This window comes from Callorhinus ursinus, unplaced genomic scaffold (genome assembly GCF_003265705.2).
Source record: "Callorhinus ursinus isolate GAN/ISIS: 27379988/994484 unplaced genomic scaffold, GSC_fseal_2.0 scaffold87, whole genome shotgun sequence".
In the NCBI taxonomy this organism is placed as follows: domain Eukaryota; kingdom Metazoa; phylum Chordata; class Mammalia; order Carnivora; family Otariidae; genus Callorhinus; species Callorhinus ursinus.
In genome coordinates this window covers 864,010-884,319 of record NW_027397149.1, presented here as the reverse complement: position 1 = coordinate 884,319, position 20,310 = coordinate 864,010, and the positions used below count along the sequence as shown (strand labels likewise).

Here is a 20,310-nt window from a genome sequence, read left to right as displayed (position 1 = left end):
GTATACTAGAGAAACATGGCAGCTGGGCTCAGAGGCATCCCTGGTGCCCTGCTCCAGTACCTGCTAAGATAGAGCCTCCCCAGTCACTCCAGGAAGAATCTAGAAGTTGCTAGCCAGAACTTTTATTGAGAGTGAAAAATACCAGGAGGCTGTCTTCTGGAGGTTCTTGGGCCGCAGACCTTATGAAGTAGGGCCCCCAGGCCCCTGATCTGTTAGGAAAAGACTAGAACAAAGTTCCATGGCCAGGCCACTCTCTGCTTCTCAGATGCCATGCTGAGTTGCAAGTCCTGTGCCCATGTTTCTAGGTTGAGGCCTGGCCTGTGGACTCACAGTCAAGGTCTGCAGGCCCCACAGCTTGGTCTTCAGAGGTGGCCCCATGGGGCAAATCTGTATACTTGAGGGCAGAGCCACGGGACAGATGTGCTGGGTAGCGCCGGCGGTTGAGGTCCATCTTGGAGAGCACCGCTTGGGGCAGATCCACATGGCAGCGGGCTGCTAACGCTACCAGGTAGATGAGGACGTCACTAAGCTCCTCTTGAAGGGCTGCCCGTTCCCTGGGGGACCAGGCTTGGGGGCCAGGCTCCTCATCAGGCTTCCACTGACTGGGGGCAGAACACACAGGCACAAACACAGATGCTAGCTAATACGATGGGCTCCGCCTCTCTTAGGAGCCCCCCAGTCCTTGCAACAACGCACTTCCAGCTCTTAGGAAGTTCCTTCAAGGACAACTCAACCCACCTGGGCCCCAGGCAGAGTCAGGGTGGGGAAGAGACCCCAGCAGATGATTCATCCAGACCTCTGTGTCCCAACCTGAGCCAAGGACTGGCCAAGAGAACATTTCACTCGTTAAGACCCAATTCCACCTCTCACCAGCCCCAGCCACTGCGACTCCAGACTAATCCCCAGACCTGGACCACTGGGAAAGCTTGCTAACTCACCTTCTACTCTTGCCCAGTACCATCTTTTAAACCCACAAATTACATCTTGTCCCTCCGCTGCTAAAGTTCCCCAACTGTACTTGGAATAAAATCCAAACTCCTGGATTTTGGGCGCCTGGGTGGCTCAGTCGTTAAGCATCTGCCTTCGGCTCGGGTCATGATCCTAGGGTCCTGGGATCGAGCCCCGCATCGGGCTCCCTGCTCTGCGGGAAGCCTGCTTCTCCCTCTCCCACTCCCCCTGCTCGTGTTCCCTCTCTCGCTGTGTCTCTCTCTGTCAAATAAATAAAATCTTTTAAAAAAATAAAATAAAATTAGTTCATTGTTATTCTCCTTGTACTGTGAAGGCAAGAACCGTGGTTTTTTTTCCCCCAAAGATTATTTTTAAGTCATCTCTACACCCAATGAGGGGCTTGAACTCACAACCCTGGGATCAAGAGTTGCATGCTCCACTGACCGGGCCAGCCAGGAGCCTCAGGAACCTAACTTGTTCATTCTAGGAGCCCTAGCACATAGCTGATGCTCATATATCTGGAATGAATGAATGGCTTGCCCTCACACTTATCTCTGTGCTCTCATTTCTCCATCCCCAAAGTGACTGCCCTGGTTTAGGCCTGCCTTACCACCTCTTGCCTGATCTGTATCAGCCTCCTCATAGGTCTCCCCTGCCCCAATTCTCTTGGTAACCCAATCCACCCTGCAGAAAGGGATCTTTCTACCACTCTAATCTGGTCAGGTCTTCTGTCCAAAGTCCATCACTTCCTAACTCCAGCTCTGTCACTCTGGGTTCATATTGCCACCCTTCTATTCCACAGCCCCATCACTCACTCTGTAGATACCACTGCCTTTGGTGCACCAGGCACGTGGGACACGGCAGACAACAAAACAGATACAAAATCCTTGCTCTCCCTCGAAAAGCTTACCCTGAAGGAGTCTCAGGATCTCCCTGAATTTAACTTGCCCTTTCCCACTTCACTACCTTTGCAAATGATCCTCACGGCTGGAATGCCACTGGGAGGTAGGTCTTCTAAAGAACACCCTCCTTTCCACCCCCAAGAGGGCAGGGACAGGTGAGTCCTTTCAATCCCCAGGTACAGAGCCCAGCATGGGTAGTTAATGATCAGATCAATGTTCCCCTCCCCCATAACACAGACTGTTCCAAGACGACTTCATCTACTCACAAGAGCTCCGCCAACTCCCCGACTTCCCCCACCAAGGCCAGCAGGAGGTTCCGAGGCCGGTGGAACTGGCCCCAGTCTCGTTCAGCAGCAAACTCCGCATGGAGGCGGCGGCTGGAATAGAAGAAAAGGGTGGAAGTCCTGGTTCCAGGGTTAGAGAACCCAAGAGAAGACACAGAGCCCAGGCGGGCATCTCAGTGATATGCAATGGGGGCATAAGTATCAGGGGTTGGGCAACGAATTCCTTGGATGGCCTTAAGCAAATCATTTCTTCTCTTTGGGACTTGGACTCCTCGTCTATAAAGTGGGTGCGCCCTACACAGACCCTCAACTCTATGGAAAACTAACAATACCCTCTTTTCCATTATTCCACCTCTTGCTGCTGCTTCTGCAGTTTCTTCCACCTGAGGAAGAGTCCTCTCTCTGCATATCGAAATCCTACCGATTTTAGAAAAGGGCAGCTCCAGGGACACTTCCCCCTAAGATTTCCTCTTGCATTTGCAAGATTGATTTCCTCCTTGATTTCCTCCAGCAAAAATAATATCACCCACCTCTCAGCACTGCATTTGCCCCGTCCTACCACCCACTCCTGGAGGGCAGGGGCCAGGCAGAAGCAGCATCGGAAGTGGCAGCCCAATTTCCCCAGGGCTGGTTCTGATATTACTCAACGGGCGTCACCATTTCCCCTGCCTTTGGTGGGCATCACTAAGCCCATTTTGCAGATAAGGAGGTGAGATGACTCGCCCGCGATCAGCCAGCCGAGCTGGGACACCAGCATAGCTGCTTAGCCTTCTTCCAGACCACGTGGAGGACCCTCCCCAGTAGGAGGGAGAAAGGGGGCGACCTCCCCAGGCCAGGCAGGGACGGCTTACATGTCCTCGAGCGTGGGCTCCGGGCTGAAGCTGAAGGGGCCGGCAGCAGCAGTGCCGTCTCCCCCCGTGTCCCCACGCGCGTCCCCATTCGCCCGATACATGCCACCCACCACGCAGCAGCCTGGATGCACGGAACAACACCGCGCCAAGCTCGGAACCCGCCTCCAAGGACCCTGACCAATCACAGGCGATCACGACTGCTTCTCGGGGCGGAGCCGCAGGAAAGACCAATTACTTCTGTGGACTTTACTGAAGCCCGCCCTTTACCCCGCGGCCTTGGATTCTTCAGTCTTGGCCGATAGCATCTTAAAGGTATAGAGACCAGATTCGACCGCGAAGAGACAATGGACAGAGGGCGAGGAGGGTGCAGGCGCGTCCCTTCTCTTGTGGGCGCCAGATGGCGCCAAAGAGAAATGACGGAGCGGGGAAGGGGGTGGGGCGCTCCGTGGAAAACCCCAGAAATGGAGGGTTTAAGCGAGAAAGGGAAATTTATTATAAGGATACAAGAATGTCTCCAGGATATAGGAACTAGGGTAACCGTTCTAAGCATTTTACATATTTAATCCTCACACCAACCCTGTGAGGTAGGTAATATCGTCATCACCATTTTACAGGTAAGGAAACAGAGAGATTGAGTAATTTAACTCAACAGCTGATAAGGTGGTAGCCAGGTTTCAGTTCTAGGCAATTTGGTTTCAGAGTCCGTTTTTTAACCCTACCCTATATTGCCTCAAATGATAATAAATACAATGGAAAAAAAAATTATTTAAACACTGTGAAAAGTGGGGGCAATGTTAGATTGCATGATCCAGGGAAGATGGGGTAAGCATTGTTGGTTACCAGCTCAACTGCCTTTTCCCCTCCTGCATTCTTGCACAACCGTGATTTTATTCTGGTGTTCACCCTCCTCTACTTGATTGATCATGCGGCCCCATTGCCCTGGCCTGATCAGTTTATGGGTGAGTATATGGCCTAGTTCTTGACAATGAGAAGTTGAGAAGTCTGTTGGAGACTTCTGGGAAAGATTCTCAGTTCTTTTGTTAAAAAAATCCCAGGATGTTTCTACCTTTAGATGTTAGTATGTGAAGAAATCTTCGTGTGGAGGGCTAGCCCACAAACTGATGGGCAGCGAGGAAGATAGAAAGGACCTGGATCCTTGGTAACATTGTTGGTACACTTATTTCCCAGAAAGGTCCTAATTTAAGACTCTGGTTATATAAAAAAATAAATCCCTTTATTGGTTAAACCACTTTTAGTTGCGTTTTCTGTTACTTGTCTTTGAGAAAGTGACATTTAATCTGAGCAAAAATCAAGGGGAATAGAGCCCTAGGTAGAGGGATCACCAGTGCTTAAAGCAAGAAAGTCTTGGCATGTTCTAAAGACAGAAAGAATTCCAGTGTGGCAAGGAATACGGTGAGGAAGGGGGAGAGTAGTTGGTTGTGGTATTAGGGAAGTGACAAGAGGCAAGATCAGATTGATCAACCATGGATTTTATTTTATATTTTGTTTTATTTTAGATTTTAAGTATTATGGAAACCCTTTGGAGGGCTTTGGCAGGGAAGTTATATGATCATATTTTGTATTTATGAACCCTCTGGCTGCCATGTTAAGAATGAGGGTAAGGGTAGAAGCAGGGAAATGAGTTACTGCAATTGCCCAAGGAAAAGATGATGTTGACTCTGGGCCAGATTGATGGTGAGTGAAGATGGAGAGAAGTGGATGTATTGGGGAGGTATTTTTGGAGTTAGATCTAGAGGCTTTGTTGATTTTGAATTAGAGGTATGGGAGGAAGGATAGAGTGAAGTATGGCTTACAGGTTTTGAATGTTGAGCAACATGGTGGATGGTGATGACTCATACGGGGATGAGGAAAGTGAGGTGCAGGATTGAGCATACATGGCATCAGGAGTTTGGTTTAGAACAAAGCTAATTGAAGCTACATATCGATTCAGTGGATTTATGAGACTAAGGTTTAGAAGAGAGATCAGGGCTACAGATTCACATTTGGTAGTCTCAGTCATTAGACAGTACTTAAAGTCATAGACTTGGAGAAGAATGACTACTACAGGAATCTAGATAGACAAGACTAAGATTTGGGGTACTCCAACATTTAGCAGTTGAGCAAAAGAGAAGAGACAGGTGAAATAACAGGAAAATCGAGAGTGTGGTGTTACAGAGGCTGAGGAGGAAAGTGTTCCAAAACAAGGGGACATCTGATTTGGATGCTGCTGAGCTGCAGGGTAAGAAGAGAGCACAGAAGTTGCTGCAGGATTAGGCAACGTGGAAGTTGGATATGGGATTTGGGAGAAAAGAGGGAGTCCTGGGTAACTCCTGGGTTTCTGGCTTGGGTGAATGGATGGATAATTTTGTCATTTGCTGAAAAGAGGACACAGAAGTTGGGGTGGAAAGGAAGATAATGAATTCAGTTCGGGGCCTGTTGAGTCTAAGATGGCTCTAGAACATCTAGATGACGTCCAGTAGGCAGGTGGACATACAGGTCTGAAGTTCAGAACATTGAGCTGCCTATGTATCTGGGAACTGAAAGTACCTTCCATAGCACCTACCCCAAGGTTTGCGAAGCTTCTCCAGACAAGAATCCAAAGTCTTTTACTGGAATGTAAAACACGGCTTTCTCAGGAGTCGTCTGCATCTCAGATTTTTGAAGAGTCAGGGACCAGGACTTCTAGAGCTCACAGGTCAGATGGTCCTTGGTGATTGACAGGAAGGAGGAGACACTCTTTGTGGGACTGCCTCTGCCTTCCTTCTAGGAGCTCCTGACTGAGCTTGTAAGGCTTTTGCCAAGCATCCTGCAGAACATCCCAGTTCTTTGCTCCATTGCATTGTCCTTGGAAGACCAAGCAAACCCAGCTCCAGCACAGCACAGGGTTGGAGGGGTGGGGAAGGCCCTCATGCAGGAGAGGGAACAGACCTGAACATGTAATTGGCCCCATGATCTGGACCCTTCATCCAGACTCTGTACCCTCAGCCCCACATCCATTCGCTTTTCTCCATTCTCCTCAGACACATCTTAGCAACCCGACCTCCCTGCTTTAGTCAGGGCCTCAGTGTGCTTGGTCTTGGCTTTTGGTTCACATTTGTGATTGGCCTTTACGAGCCTATCCCTTTAGGGACTGGGTGCCCTAGTCTTTCTGACCAAAGGTGTTTTCCCAGTGTAGGCTAATAAATATTTAATGACAGGATGGGCAAGCTGGGACAAGCAAACATGCACACACTGTCCTTCTGTTATGCAAGAGTTTGGCTGCCTTCACCACTGTGCCCAACCGTGTGCAACTGATCCCAGTATGGCTTTTGGAAAACACTGGAGTGGAAGAGGTGGCAACGATTGGAGAACAAAGTAGCAGAGACCCATAAGCTGGGTGGGTGGTGTTGGGGTAGGGAACCTGGACTGCTAAGATCCTAGAGACAATAGAGGATGATGGCAAACTAAGAGTCAGATGATTGGGAACCCAAGCACCAATGCCCTTGGGAAGATTGTTTCTTTTCTCTGAGCCATGATTTCCCTATCTATGTAATGGGGCTCTGGCCTAGGCAGCCTCCAAGGACCCTTCATGTGTGTGCTGGGAAGGCCGGGACAATGTGTATTTTGTTTGTATCACAATGCTGTTCTTATTGGAGGTAGAGCCATTGACCTTGTTGGTTTTGACCTGAGGGATGGCAGAAATGATGCTACTATAACTAAAAGTATTTGTTCTTATTGAGTTTTTCAGGGGGAGTCATGACAGAGGTTTTGAGAAATCTCCAGGCTAGCCCATTCAGGCCAGGGAGTCCCCAACACCTTTAGAAGCCCTTCCTAGGGCACCTGGCTGGCTTAGTCAGTAGAGCATGTGACTCCTGATCTCAGGGTTATGAGTTCAAGCCCCATATTGGGTGTAGAGCTTACTTTAAAAAGAGAGAGAGAGAGAGAGAGAGAAGTCCTTCCCCAATCTATGTATCCAGACTTATTCCCCTACACCCATGCTTAAATCCAGCCAGATGATCCCCACTCTCCCTAATTTTGCTCATATCTGGAATGCCCATTTTCCCTTCTCTGCATATCCAAACCTAAATTCTACTCATTCTGCAGAGCCCTGCTTCAAAGCCACCTCCTCTGGGAAGCCTTCCTAAACTTCCTCCAAAAAGGAAATAATTTGACCACCTATAGCACTTAATCCACTCTAATCCATATGTCACTTACCATTCTTCATCTTGACTTTGGGGTGATGGGTGTCCCTGTTCTAGATCTCCTTTTAGACTGAGTCTCCTGGAGAACAGAAGCAATGTCAGGCTTTTGTTTCTCCAGGGCCTGGTACTTGATTAGATCTAATAAATACTAATTTATAGGACCATGTCTCATGGGATCCTCTCCATGACTTCCCTGCTGTAGGTGGGTATGGCTGTGCCTATTTTACAGATGAAGAAACTGAGGCCCAGAGACTTCTCTGAGATCACCCAGAAAGGTGAATGCTGAAGCTCACCAGTACCCCCCAATGCTCCTCAGCAAGTGAAAGAAATCTCCCTACCCCCACAAGGGGGTAAAAGAGGCAGCTCAATATTTTTGGTATTAGCTGAGCTTACCTTGCTACTGCCTTTTCTTCTGTTCTTCCGTCCTGTCTTTTCATCTTCTTTCTCTTCCTCTATCTTCAACTTCCTCTCCTTTTTCTTTTCTGCATTTTGCTTCCTTTTCCTTTTCTTTCTCTTTTCTTCCATCACCTTCCTTTCCTCTATTTGTGATTCTGTTCTGATTTCTACCCAAGGCCGTGTCCCCTCCACCACCTGCTGCCTCTCTTTTGCTGCCCAGCTCCTCCCCAAGGAAAAGATGGATGCCTATCTTGCTCTCAACCCCTAACCTTTTCTAGGTTAACTAAGAGGACGCATCCCATCATTTTCCTCCCCTTTTGTACTGCCCACTCCAACCAGTTAGAGAGCTGTGTATGTGGACAAACAGAACCAAGGCCTGAATTTCTTCTTCAAAGCCTTGTCTTAAGAGATTGGTGATACCAGCCTCCACCACTAGGAGACACCAAGAGCAAGGAAAGTGTGGACAAAGAAGGTGCTAGGGTCCCCAGCGTTTACCCTACTCACTCACTCATTTATTCAATATATTCTGAGCACTAACTATGGATCAGACAGTGTTCTAGGTACTGGGGATACAGAACATCTCCTGCCATCTTGGAGCTTACATACTAGCAGAAAGGGACACTTAGAAGGTAAACTAACACATCCTCAAGATAATTATAGATTAGGGTTAGAGCTATGAAGCCCATAAATGAGGTGATGAGTTGGGGAGTCGGTAGGTATGGGCTGATGTCAGAGAAGGTTTTTATGAGGTTTAATTTGAGCTGAGACAGGATTGAGGGCGAGCCTGCCAGGTAGAGAGCCTGAGGTGAGGCTCCAGACAGAGGGAACTGCAAATACAAAGGACCTCGATTTGTTTGGAGCTCCACAGGAAGGCTAATGGGCTAGAGTTTAGTGAGAGAGGGAAGCCGAGTGCCATGAAATGAGGTTGGAGATATGTAGCAGGGATTGTATGGAAAGTGATTTAAGAGCTTTGAGTAGGAGAAAAACTGGTTGAATTTTTTTTTAAATGATTGTTGTAGTTAGATAGTATTTACATTACAACTATGTAAATGTTCATTGCTGAATACTATATATGATTACATTTCATTTGTCACACAAGGTTTTATTTTTTGTTGGAGTTGATAACTGCCTCATTTTTTTTCATTTGCTAGTTTTCTATATAATTATCACTAATTCTTTTTACATCTTCCATTAACCTTCCAAGATAATTTTTCACAAAATCAAATGTATCAGTACTCAAACAGGTCCATTTTCCTTTTCCTGGGAGGCTTTGGGCTCCTCTTCCTGAGTGATGTGCCTGTTCCAGGCTGCTCGCTCTCTAGGCCCGCTGTAGAGCTGTTATCGTGAAACCTCCCTTCACCTTCTCCTGTGCTGGCTTGGGTTTCCTGAACCCCATGTTTTCCTCTTTCCCAGTTTGCCCCCTTATTTTCCTAGAGCACATCTTCCTGTAGTTTCTTGAGATGCATGGGATGAAACCACTTTGATACTTTGCATGTCTAAAAATATCTTTTTTTTTTTACTTTTACTTCTGGCCTTGGAATGTGCTTGTTTGTAAAATGTGGCTAGGTATAGAATTACACAGAGAAAATAATTTATCCTCAGGATTTTGAAGGCGTTACTTCATTGTCTTTTAGCTTCCAATTCTCTGTTGAGAAGTCTGATACCATTCTGATTGCCAGACCTTTCTACATGCTCTTCCCCTCCCCCCCAGAAGGTTTGAGGAGAGCATAATGATTAGAAGTACGGACTCTGGAGGTATCTGGCTGGCTCAGTCAGTGGAGCATGCAACTCTTGATCTTGCCATTGTAAGTTTGAGCCCCACATTGGGTGTAGAGATTACTTAAAAATAAAATCTAAAAAAAAAATTAATAATGGACTCTGGACTCACACTGCCTGTTAGCCTGTGCAACATCGGATTTCTTAATCTCTTTGCACCTCAGCTTCCTGATTTGCAAAATGGGGTTGTTGGCAGTTCAAATGACTTAATATACATAAAACACTTCCCTTTATTGCTGGTTATTTTAAAATTTAATAAAATTAGTGTAGGTCATTTTTCATTCACTATGCTGGGAAGTCAAGAAATGTGTGGTATTTACAACTTTTTAAATTTTAGAAAACTTTCTTGTATCATTTCATGTATTTTTTTTCTTCCGTTTACTTTATTACCTCTTTTTGGAATTCCTCCTAGATGTTGCACCTCCAGGCTTACCTCTAATTTCCATACATTTTTTTCTTCTATTGTGCATCTTTTTGTTGTTCTACTTTCTGATAAATTTCATCTTCTAAGTATTCTAATGAATTTAAAAAACTTTAGCTATATTTTATATTCTAAATGCTTTGTTCTCATTACCTTTTTATGAACTCTTTTATCTTCTTTACCTCTTTTTTTTTTCTTCTGCTCCCTGTTTTGTCTCTTTACTTGGTTTTTTGTTTCTTTGACTTCTTTTCAAGTTAGAGGCTTACCTCAAATGTCTGGTGATCCTTGACCGCTTATATTTAAGAATGAGGCATTGAAAAGAATGTGCTTGAAACTTTTCAACTGGGAGGCTTCCTGGTACAGGGATTTTCACTAGGGGCTCCCTAAATGTTTATAGGTCTTTTTCCTGGGCACTTTCTTTTTCTCCAGAGGAGCAAAGGCGGTACAAGCCTTCTGGACTGTGTTTTTTAATAGTTAAGGGGAGGGGGCGCCTGGGTGGCTCCGTCATTAAGCGTCTGCCTTCGGCTCAGGTCATGATCCCAGGGTCCTGGGATCGAGTCCCACATTGGGCTCCCTGCTCTGCGGGAAGCCTGCTTCTCCCTCTCCCACTCCCCCTGCTTGTGTTCCCTCTCCCGCTATGTCTCTCTCTGTCAAATAAATAAATAAAATCTTCAAAAATTTTTTTAAAAATAAAAAAAATAGTTAAGGGGAGGAAGGGGGCTGGGGCAATCTCTTTCAGCCTTTATTCTTGTTTTTGGTCAGGCCCCCTGTCCTTTACTGTGATGTCCCCAACTTTGCAGTATTTTTAAAATTCATTTTCCAGAAAGTAAACCTCCCTTTACCTACAGAGGTGAGAGGCAGTCATCTGGCTATGTGACATCGGGAAGAGATTTGTGAACTTCAAAGATCTAATTATAATTACCCTATTGTATAGAAGCTTTCAAATAGTATCTGTCTTTATCCCCACCCTTGACCCCTTAGTACCTCCAGAGCACATCGCCTTGCTTCCCGTTAGTATTCTCCAACTCTGAAGGCATTTACTTTGGCTTCCTCTATTCTGCTAAGTCAGTTACCCTTCTTTCACCTACTTTCAATCTTCCAAGAAGTGTTGACCCCTTTCTTTTGCTATTTCCTCTCCCACCTGCTAGTCCTTGGGGTTTATGCCCGTTTTGAGTCCTCTGCTGTCAACACAGGGGGAAGGTGCAAACCTAAATCTAGGTGTTAAATCCTCTAGTCCAGAATCTGGGAAAACATTCTTCACTCTCCACTTGCCAGACTCTAAATGTATCAATTGGTTCATTTTATGACTGTAAAAGATTCAGAATTCCAAGAATCCAAACATTAGCCAGAAGAATTTTCCCACAAAGTCCTTTTTATTTATTTCACTAGAAATTACTCTTTATTGATTAAATCACCAGGAATTTTCAGCACAAGATTGAATATCTTAATGACCACCAAGGTTTGGGCTCTGGGGCTTGTTCTGCCTCTCCCAGTCCTTAAAGGGGTTTAGAGAGAGAGACGTCATTAACAGAGACCAAATCAGATGGTTGCAGGTCCTCCTTTCCCAGTCATTGGACAAGCTGCTCAATTCTTGTCCAGAGCAGGAAAGAGCCAGTACTTCAGAAAAATCTAATAAAGAATTTGACAATGCATGTAAGATCTCTCTTAACAATTTAGATTTACCAACAGTATTGGTCCAATCTTATTTGCTTCTGATCTAAATCATTTTGCAATTTACCTTTTTTTGGTGTGTATGTAATCTAATAAATAACCTCACTCCCTGTGCAGACAACCCAGTGCCAAGAAAAAAATCCCTCAAACCAGAATAGCCTCATCTTGCTCTTGGAAAGAAGTAACCTCTTGGAAAGAGGTTTTTCTGCTCCTTTTACACATACGAGATGAACAAACCTCCCCCCGAAGTCCAAAATATTACTTCTGGCCTTGGAATGTGCAGCTTGGGATGGGCTGATTCAAATCACCTCGAAAAGGCCGCTGGAACTACTATGCAGGCAACCTTCTTTGGAAATTTCTTCTTAAAATAAAGTTCTGAGAATCGTTAATGATCGTGTACAGAGGCTCTAAGGTCCAAACAACTTCTGCTATTCCATCTCACGAACTAGGCTCAGAGGAGGCACTGGAATTGTCAGGAGCAAGAGCGGTAGCAGTGGCCCCACGAGGTAGGACCTCAATAACTCGAGGCTTGTCAATGATCCGGGCTGTCCGGTTTCCCTTTTCCACAATACCGACGATCCATGCTTGGTGACCCTCTCCATACTTGGAAGATTTGATTTCAGAACAAAAGCGAGCTGCCTGTTCTCTTGGCAGACAAATCAGTAATCCCCCAGAAGTTTCTGCTGAGGTTCCTTGAAGGAGCCCAAAGCGCCCACTGGCCTTGCTGATGGCAGCCATCTTGGCAATAATTGGCAGATTATGAATGACAAAGGACACCTCGTTTCTTTGTTGTTTTGCAAGGTTCTGAGAGTGTCCTAGGATGCCAAAGCCTGTGATATCCGTGGCTGCGTGTGCATTAAACGTGTGCATTAATCCAGCAGCAGTTCTGTTTAGGGTAGCCATGTTGAACATGGCTTCCTGATAAGCCAGCTCTACTTCTTCTCTGGAAACCACCATATTTATTTTATTCCATCTCTCCGGATTATCCAGCCATTGGTGGGCATTGACAGCAACTTGGGTTCCTAAGGGTTTGGTTAACACGAGCACATCCCCAACAACTGCACTGTCGGGCATGATGAATTCATTTGGCTGACATACCACAGTGGCAACCCCACCGACGATAATCCAAGGGTTTACCACCGTTTGTCCACCAGTCACTGCAGTCCCTCCTTCCTCAGCAGCATCACGAAAGCCCTTGATCATGAGTGGTGTTATCTTTTCTCGCTCCTCCTCAGTCATACTCTGGCTGACGCTGAGTAACATCAACATGTTGTCACATTCAGTAATGCCCATGGCGTAGAGGTCACTCAGCACGTTGGCACACGCTATGCGCCCCATCATGTAGGGATCTTCCACCAAGGGGTAAAAGAAGTCCGTAGTCTGCACCAGTGACAGACCCCCGTGCCTCAGGGGTATGACGCAGGAGTCCATCCCAATGCCCAGGGCTGGAAAGGTGGGGTTGGGTTCGGCCCCGGCCGGTAGGCCGCCTTCCTGGGCCGCCTCTTCATGGCCTCCGACCAGGCCCAGGCCCAGCGGGGGCCGCACGTCTGGTCGCGTCAGTCCCGCCAGGAGTTTGAGCAGCGTCTCCTGGGGGACCTTGCAGCCTCAGCCCTTCATGCCGGAGAAGCCGGTCAGCCGCCAGCTCGGGCTGAGGCCCAGCGCCTGGGGCTCGAAGGGCCGGTAGCTCGAGAAGCCCCGGCCCAGAGAGAAGCCCGCGGAGCCCGAGCCTTCCGCCGCCGCCACCACCTCTCCGCCGGCGACCGTCACCGCGGCTTCCGCCATCGCGCCTGCCAGGCAGGGAGGGAAAAGAGGAGAGGCGAGCTCCCTTCTATTTTCTACTCCAGTTACTACGGACTAACAGATATTACCGCAGAGATTCTCCCCGGCGCCACTCACGCCCCCGGACTCACTGCACACCGCGCGCTCCTGGCCTTCCTGAGGGAGGAGCCGCCGGCCTCCCCTACTTATAGTCCTAGTGATTGACAGCCGTGCCATCCAATGACGACTTCGCTACCGAGAGGCGGGCTTCCTTTCGTCTAAAAGATAAATTGCAAATCAACCAGCAGCTTGCGAAATTGTTCCCGGCGAGGTTACCCGCGAGTGCTACGGCTCTCTCCCCTAGTTGTAATTTAAACGATCTCTAGGGAGTGGCTGGCGGAACTTTGCACCCCTAGAGGCAGTTTACCAAGTGCAGCATTTTCGAAGACAAGGAAGATCGGTCACATGGCAGATTTGCCGGTCAGAATTGTCCTAAGGTCATTTGACAGCGCTCGTGACCAATCCAGGATAGGAAAATAGCCCAGGGAAAAATTCGGAAAGAAAAATGAGAAATTAGGTTTTAAATTACTACCGTTAAGCAAGCAAACCGTAGCATCAAAATAATGAAATGAAATGAAATGAAACGAAATGAATCGAAATGAAATGAAATGGGCTTCAAAGCATTTTAAGACTCGGGCGCCTAGCTGGCGGAAGAGTATGCGACTCTTGATCTCGGGATCGTGAGTTACAGCCCACATTGGGGGCAGAGACTACATTTAAAGAATAAGATCTTAAAGTCTTTTAAGACTCTTAAGTCACCACTGTGTGAGTCACTTTCCCTCTCCCGGAATCAGTTGACTCATCTGGACAACAATGTGGCTTATCTTGTTCTGTTCTAAAGTTTCTTTAAGTTAGTATATATGAGGATCTGTGATGTATCCATTAAGAGCAATTTGGCAATATCTATTAAGAATATAACTGCACATAATACCTTTGACTCAGCAGTTCCAATTCTAGGACTTTATCCTACAGATAGATGTACTCAGAGCTGTGAGTGGGAAATGATAGAGTTGTTTTATTTTCTTTTGTTTTTTTTCCTGTGCTGTTTGTAATATCAACATATTGGAAACAACTTAAATGTTTATCATTTGTGATTAAGATAAATCGTGGTACATTTATATGATAGACTACCCAAGCAACTCTTAAAACAGAATGAGAAAACACTGATGTAATTATATTGATAACAGTTACAAGCCTAAGAGGCACAGTTCTAAATGCTTTAGTATATTAACTTAGTTCTTACAAAAACCTTTGAGTTAGGATTCTTTCCACATTTTACAGATAAGGAATATACTGCACAGGGAGATTATATGACCTACTCAAGGTCATAGCCAGTTTAGAAGGGAGCTGGATATGAATCCAAGCAATCTGTTCCAAAGACCACCAGGTTATATTGCCTATGATGTTTGTTAAGAGAAACAAGCAAACTTCAGAGCAATATTTATAGAAAACTATTATTTGTTGTAAAAGGGGGGGGGAATATATTCAATGGCATATTTCTGGGAGGAGAAGCACCAGAAACCGGTGAATTGATTGCCTCTGGGGAGGGAATGAGGTGGTTGGGGATGGGAGATTCTTCATTGTATTGTCTTTTTTTTTAATTTAAAAAAATTTAAAAATTTTTTAAATATTTGAGTGTATTACATAGTTAAAAAAAAAAAAAGAACAACCTGCCTATGGGACTATAAATTGGTGCAACCATTTTGTAAAAGAGTTTGGCCTTAACTGATTAAATCAAACATGCACAAATTCATGCACTCCACCCATAGGTGGAACTCCCCAGCAATTCTACCCATAAAACATGCCCTAGAGAAACTCTTGCAAAGGTGCCTCGGGAGACACGTGCAAGAATGTAGGAGCAACGTGAAGGTACTTAACACTACTGAACTATACACTTAAAAAAGGTAAGATGGTGAATTTTATGTTATGTGTATTTTACTACAATTAAAAGTATAAACACATAGGAGATACTTAACAGCTCTTAGAGTAAGTCATTACATTTGGTTTTATTATTAAGGCATGGAGTAAATTGGAAGAAACTCGAACGTTTAAATTAGACTGAGTTGCAGTCTTGGCTCTCCTAATGACCTTGGGCAGATTGTCTAACCTCTAGGAACCCATTTCACTACCTATAAAATAGTCCTTTCACCTGAAGATAATGATAGACACCAGATGGAGTGTTTATGAGAATTAAATTTTAAAATGTGTGTGAAGCTCCTAACACAGTTCCTGGCTGATGATAAGCTGTTCATTTTAAGTACTGTTAATGTGGATGTAGGGGCTGGAATTTAAATTCACAAAAGTTGTAACATCTTGGAAATGTTTTATAAAAACAAGTCCATTTGTCTTCCTAAAGAAAAAGAAGACTGTAATGCCAGGACACTGGAAACAACCTGTGTGTCTGTTAACAGGGAATGCATAAATGAATCATGTGTAACTACACAATGGAATATTGTTTATCTGTGAGAATGAATGATAGGTCTAGGCATCATCAATAAGGGTAATCTCAGAAACAAAATGTTGGGCACAAGAAGCCAGTTGCAGAAGAATCCATAAACTAAGATGCCATTTATATAGAGTTCAACATCAGGCAAATCAATATAATATATTGATAAGAGATGCAAAATGACAAAAAATGTTTTTAAAAATAAGAGAGTGGATGATTAACAAAATTTAGCATAGGGATTACTTCTGGGGAAGGGGGTTAGGGCGGGATTATAGTTACATGATGTTCTTTAAACCATACACATCTATTTTCCCACGCTCTTTTTGTAAGCTGTATGTTAACATTAAAAAAAAAAGAAAATGTGCTATATTTCAGAATTAAAAACACTGAAGGTAACTGAGGGTTGCTGGAGGGGAGGGGGGTGGGAGGGATGGGATGGCTGGGTGATGGACATCGGGGAGGGTATGTGCTATGGTGAGCGCTGTGAATTGTGTAAGACTGTTGAATCACAAACCTGTACCTCTGAAACAAATAATACGTTATATGTTAATAAAAAAATAAAAATACTAAAGGAAACACGAAATAATGAAAAAGCAAGAGATGTGGAAGCAAAAGACCTCTGGAATTTGGCTGACCTTTGGATTTGCTGTCAGTGAGCTGTCTGCCCTTGAAGAAGTGATATAACCTCTGTACACCTTAGTTTCCACTTCTGTAAAATGAGGGTCATCGTCTCTGCTTAGGATCTGGTATAGGGATTGTATGAAAATCTCAACTATGAAAGTTTCCTTGCAAAATGTTCAGTGTATTGTACCTGTGAAGGATCTTCCTAACACTAAGGGAAAAATGAAAATGCTCTACTATCTGTGGTCACCTCACCTGGGTTAAAAAGTGACTAGATCGGGTGCCCCTGTTTATATGCTCTCTTTGTTCTTTGGACTTTCTCCTCTCGGCATTTAGGATAGTCTGTAATTTTTTTAAAAGATTTTATTTATTTATTTATTTGCCAGAAACAGAGCAAGAGAGCACAAGCAGGGGGAGCTGCAGAAGGAGAGGGAGAAGCAGAGTCCCCACTGAGCAGGGAGCCTGATGTGGGACTCGATCCCAGGACCCTGAGATCATGACCCGAGCCGAAGGCAGACGCTCAACCGACTGAGTCACCTTTTTTTTTTTTTAAAGACTTTATTTATTGGGCACCTGGGTGGCTCCCCCTGCTTGTGCTCTCTCTCTGGCAAATAAATAAATAAAATCTTTAAAAATATAAAGATTTTAGGGCACCTGGGTGGCTCAGTCGTTAAGTGTCTGACTTTGGCTCAGGTCATGATCCCAGGGTCCTGGAATCGAGTCCCACATCGGGCTCCCTGTTCGGCGGGAAACCTGCTTCTCCCTCTTCCACTCCCCCTGCTTGTGTTCCCTCTCTCGCTGTGTCTCTCTCTGTCAAATAAATAAATAAAATCATTAAAAAAATAAAGATTTTATTTATTTGAGAGAGAGAGCGAGAGAGCACAAGTAGAGGGGAGGGGCAGAGGGAGAGGGAGAAGCAGACTCCCCACTAAGCAGGGAGCCCAACGCTGGGCTGGATCCCAGGACCCTGAGATCATGATCTAAGGCATCCACTTAACCAGCTAGCCACCCAGGCACCCCTGTAATTCTTTATTCATGTGATTATTCCACGACTGTCTGCCCCACTAGTCTGTAAGCTGCAAGGGCAGGGGCTGTCCTGTTGTGTCCACCCTGGCTTCCTTGGCACTTTACATGGCAATGACATTTGATGAACGAATACATCATTTTATGCAACATAATTTGCTGAGCTCATATGATGAGCCAGGCCTGGTGCTGAGCATTTTGCACTTATTCATCTCCTCATTAATGCTCATAGCAGCCCCAGGGAATTGGCATTATTAGCTCCATTTTAGAGATGAGGAAACTGAGGTCCCTAACAGGTCAGAAGTCCTGCCCAGGGTCACTTAGTGAGAATACAAACCTAGGTCTGTTTAACCTGAAGGTTGGTGCTCTATCCCTCATCCTGGGCATTCCTCCCTTTGAGAATACTAACAACCCCCATCATGCACCTCGAGAAACCAGGACTCTTTGGAAGGAAGATTTCTTTTCTTTTTAAGATTTTATTTATTTGTCAGAGAGCGAGTGAGCACAAGCTGGGGGAGCAGCAGACAGAGGGAGAAAACAGGCTCCCCACAGAGCAAGGAGCCCTCTGTGGGGCTCGATTCCAGGACCCTGGGAAGGCAGATGCTTAACGACTGAGCCACCCAGGCACCCCTGTTTAGTACACTTTAAAAAACATATTTTATTTTATTTTTATTTTTTAAATTTTTAAGATTTTATTTTTAAGTAATCTCTATACCCAAGGTGGGGTTCGAACTCATAATCCTGAAATCAAGAGTCACGCGCTCTGTTGACTGAGACAGAAAACTTATTGCAAAATCATTATGTTGTCATTGGAGAAAAATCACAAGATTCATCTTAGTAAAAAAGAAGAAAGTTAAAATAACTCGCAATCCCTTCTCCCAGAGAGAAGTACTAGTAACAGCCTAGCAGAGTGGATTTTAGACATTTTCCTTCAATGTTAAGGAGAGCCACTACCTCATAATGAACTCCAGGGGGCGCCCCGTCACTCCCCCAGGCAAAGTGGAGCTGTGTGCTCTGTGTATTTGCATATACTTTTTAACTTTTTAAAACAAAAATGGGATCATTCCAAGTATTTCTAGTACGAAATAACATAATGGATGAAAATAATCTGGCATGTAATAGATGTTTAACACTCCTGCTGGGTTCATTCATAAATATTTATTGAAAACTTTTTTTTTTTTAATTTGAGAGAGAGCCCAAGCAGGGAGGGGCAAAGGAGGAGGGAGAAAGAATCTGAAGCTGACTCTGTGCTGAGTGCAGAGTCTGACGTGGGGATTGATCCCAGGACCCTGAGATCATGACCTGAGCCAAAACCAAGAGTTGGACGCTTAACCAACTGAGCCACCCAGGTGCCCCCTATTTATTGAAAACTTTTGTGCCCTAGATACTGAAGTTATAACAATGAATGCCAGGCAAAACTCTCTGTCCTCATGGAGCTGACATACTAATGGAAAGAGATAGCAATAGATAAGATCAATCATTTGTTAGAGATAGATATTGAAGGAAAAATGAAGTCTGAAGAGGGGGAGGGTAGGAAGTCTGGTATGTGAATGTGTCTTCTGTGATTGTACCCAGGGAAGACCTCACTGAGAAGGTGACTTTGAAGTAAAGGCCTGAATTAAGAGAAGAATAGCATGCAGATATCTGGGAAAGAGTGTTTCAGGCTGAGAATGGTAAGTGCAAAGGCCCTGAGGCAGGAGTATACCTGGGGCATTCTAGGAGCAACAAGGCAGCCTGATGACTGGTGCACACTGAGTGGAGAGAGCTGTAGGAAATGAGGTCAGACAGGTGTGTAACAAGGTTGGTGAGGATGGCACAGGACATAGGGCCTTACAGGTCATTGTAGGACTGAGGTAATCTGACTTTGCTCTAGCTGTTACTCTGCATTCAAACCCCAGAGGTCAAAACGTTCTCCATTGTTCTGAGCCCCCACCACCCTGGCTCAACATCCAGGTCAGTGTCTCCGTTGCCAGCCCCTGAACCTAAGCCTGACCCAGGCCAGGCACAGCCTCAGCCCCCAATCCCACCTCCCCTGCGTTTGCCCCATGGGGCTGCCAGCAATAGGCTCTCCCTTAGGAAACTCGAGAACTGACACCTATGTTCACAGCCCCTCACACTGTTAACCATCTTCCATCACCGTATGGGGCAGGAAGTTTCATCTCTGCCTCTGGGGTAAATGTGAGAAGCCATACTGAGTCACCTCTTGCCATAAGAATGAGAGAGACACAGCACAGAAAGAGACTCAGAGTGATGGCAGAACTCAGAGAATGGAAGTTTTGGAGATGGAGATAAAGAGCGAGAAGGTGATTGGGAAGGTGCAGAGAGAGGGACTCATGGGATAACCTGGTAGAACAGCATTTCTGGCAGAACAGCACCCCTGGCAAAGGCCCCAAGACAAGCAAGCCTCATGTGTTGGATGGAGGCCAGTGTGGCTGGTGACAAGTGGGCGAGGGAGAGAGCAGGAGGAGGTGACACCGGAGAGACAATGAAAGGCCAGATGGGTGCAGGGCCCCTGGACTATGGGATGGCCTTTGGCTTTGGCTCTGGGTAAGATGGGAGCCACGGGACAGTTTAGACCAGAAGAGTGACATGGTCGGTCTGGCTGAGGTGAGGGTGGACAGGGTTGGCAAGTGGATACAGAGAGATAGTGAGGAGCCTCCTGCAAAAACCCAGGGGAGAGACAATGGTGACTTGGTTACATCAGGGATAATGACAGGTGGTCATACTCAGGATATTTTTTGAAGGCAGAACCAACAGATTTCCTGATGATTAGATGCAAGATCTGATGGGTTAGGGCACCTGGGTGGCTCAGTTGGTTAGGCATCTGCCTTCAGCTCAGGTCATGATCCCAGAGTCCCGGGATCCAGTCCCCCATCACGCTTCCTGCTCAGCGGGGGGCTCTCTTTGTGCTCTCTTTCTCTCAAATAAATAAGTAAAATCTTTAAAAAAAAAAAACCGATCTGATGAGCCAT

General features: G+C 45.6%; 2 protein-coding genes across 3 annotated transcripts; both read right to left on the bottom strand.

Annotated features, from left to right (window-relative positions):
• Positions 1 to 106: 106 nt before the first annotated feature.
• On the bottom strand, positions 107 to 6,007 carry DCTPP1 (dCTP pyrophosphatase 1). Of its 2 annotated transcripts, none has more exons than XM_073888090.1 (3): positions 5,549 to 6,007; positions 2,117 to 2,227; positions 107 to 602 (listed from the first exon to the last, which is right to left on the bottom strand). In XM_073888090.1, the coding sequence occupies exons 1-3, from the start codon at positions 5,632 to 5,634 to the stop codon at positions 302 to 304; spliced, it is 498 nt and encodes a 165-aa protein (XP_073744191.1). In that variant the 5' UTR covers positions 5,635 to 6,007; the 3' UTR covers positions 107 to 301. The 2 variants fall into 2 exon arrangements, with proteins under 2 accessions (XP_073744191.1, XP_025709670.1); XM_025853885.2 differs by lacking the exon at positions 5,549 to 6,007 and adding an exon at positions 2,986 to 3,146.
• A 5,104-nt stretch (positions 6,008 to 11,111) lies between these two features.
• SEPHS2 (selenophosphate synthetase 2) lies at positions 11,112 to 13,380 on the bottom strand. The gene has a single exon (XM_025853870.2). It carries the CDS (start codon positions 13,210 to 13,212, stop codon positions 11,869 to 11,871), a length of 1,344 nt encoding a protein of 447 aa, XP_025709655.1. The 5' UTR covers positions 13,213 to 13,380; the 3' UTR covers positions 11,112 to 11,868.
• Positions 13,381 to 20,310: the final 6,930 nt, after the last annotated feature.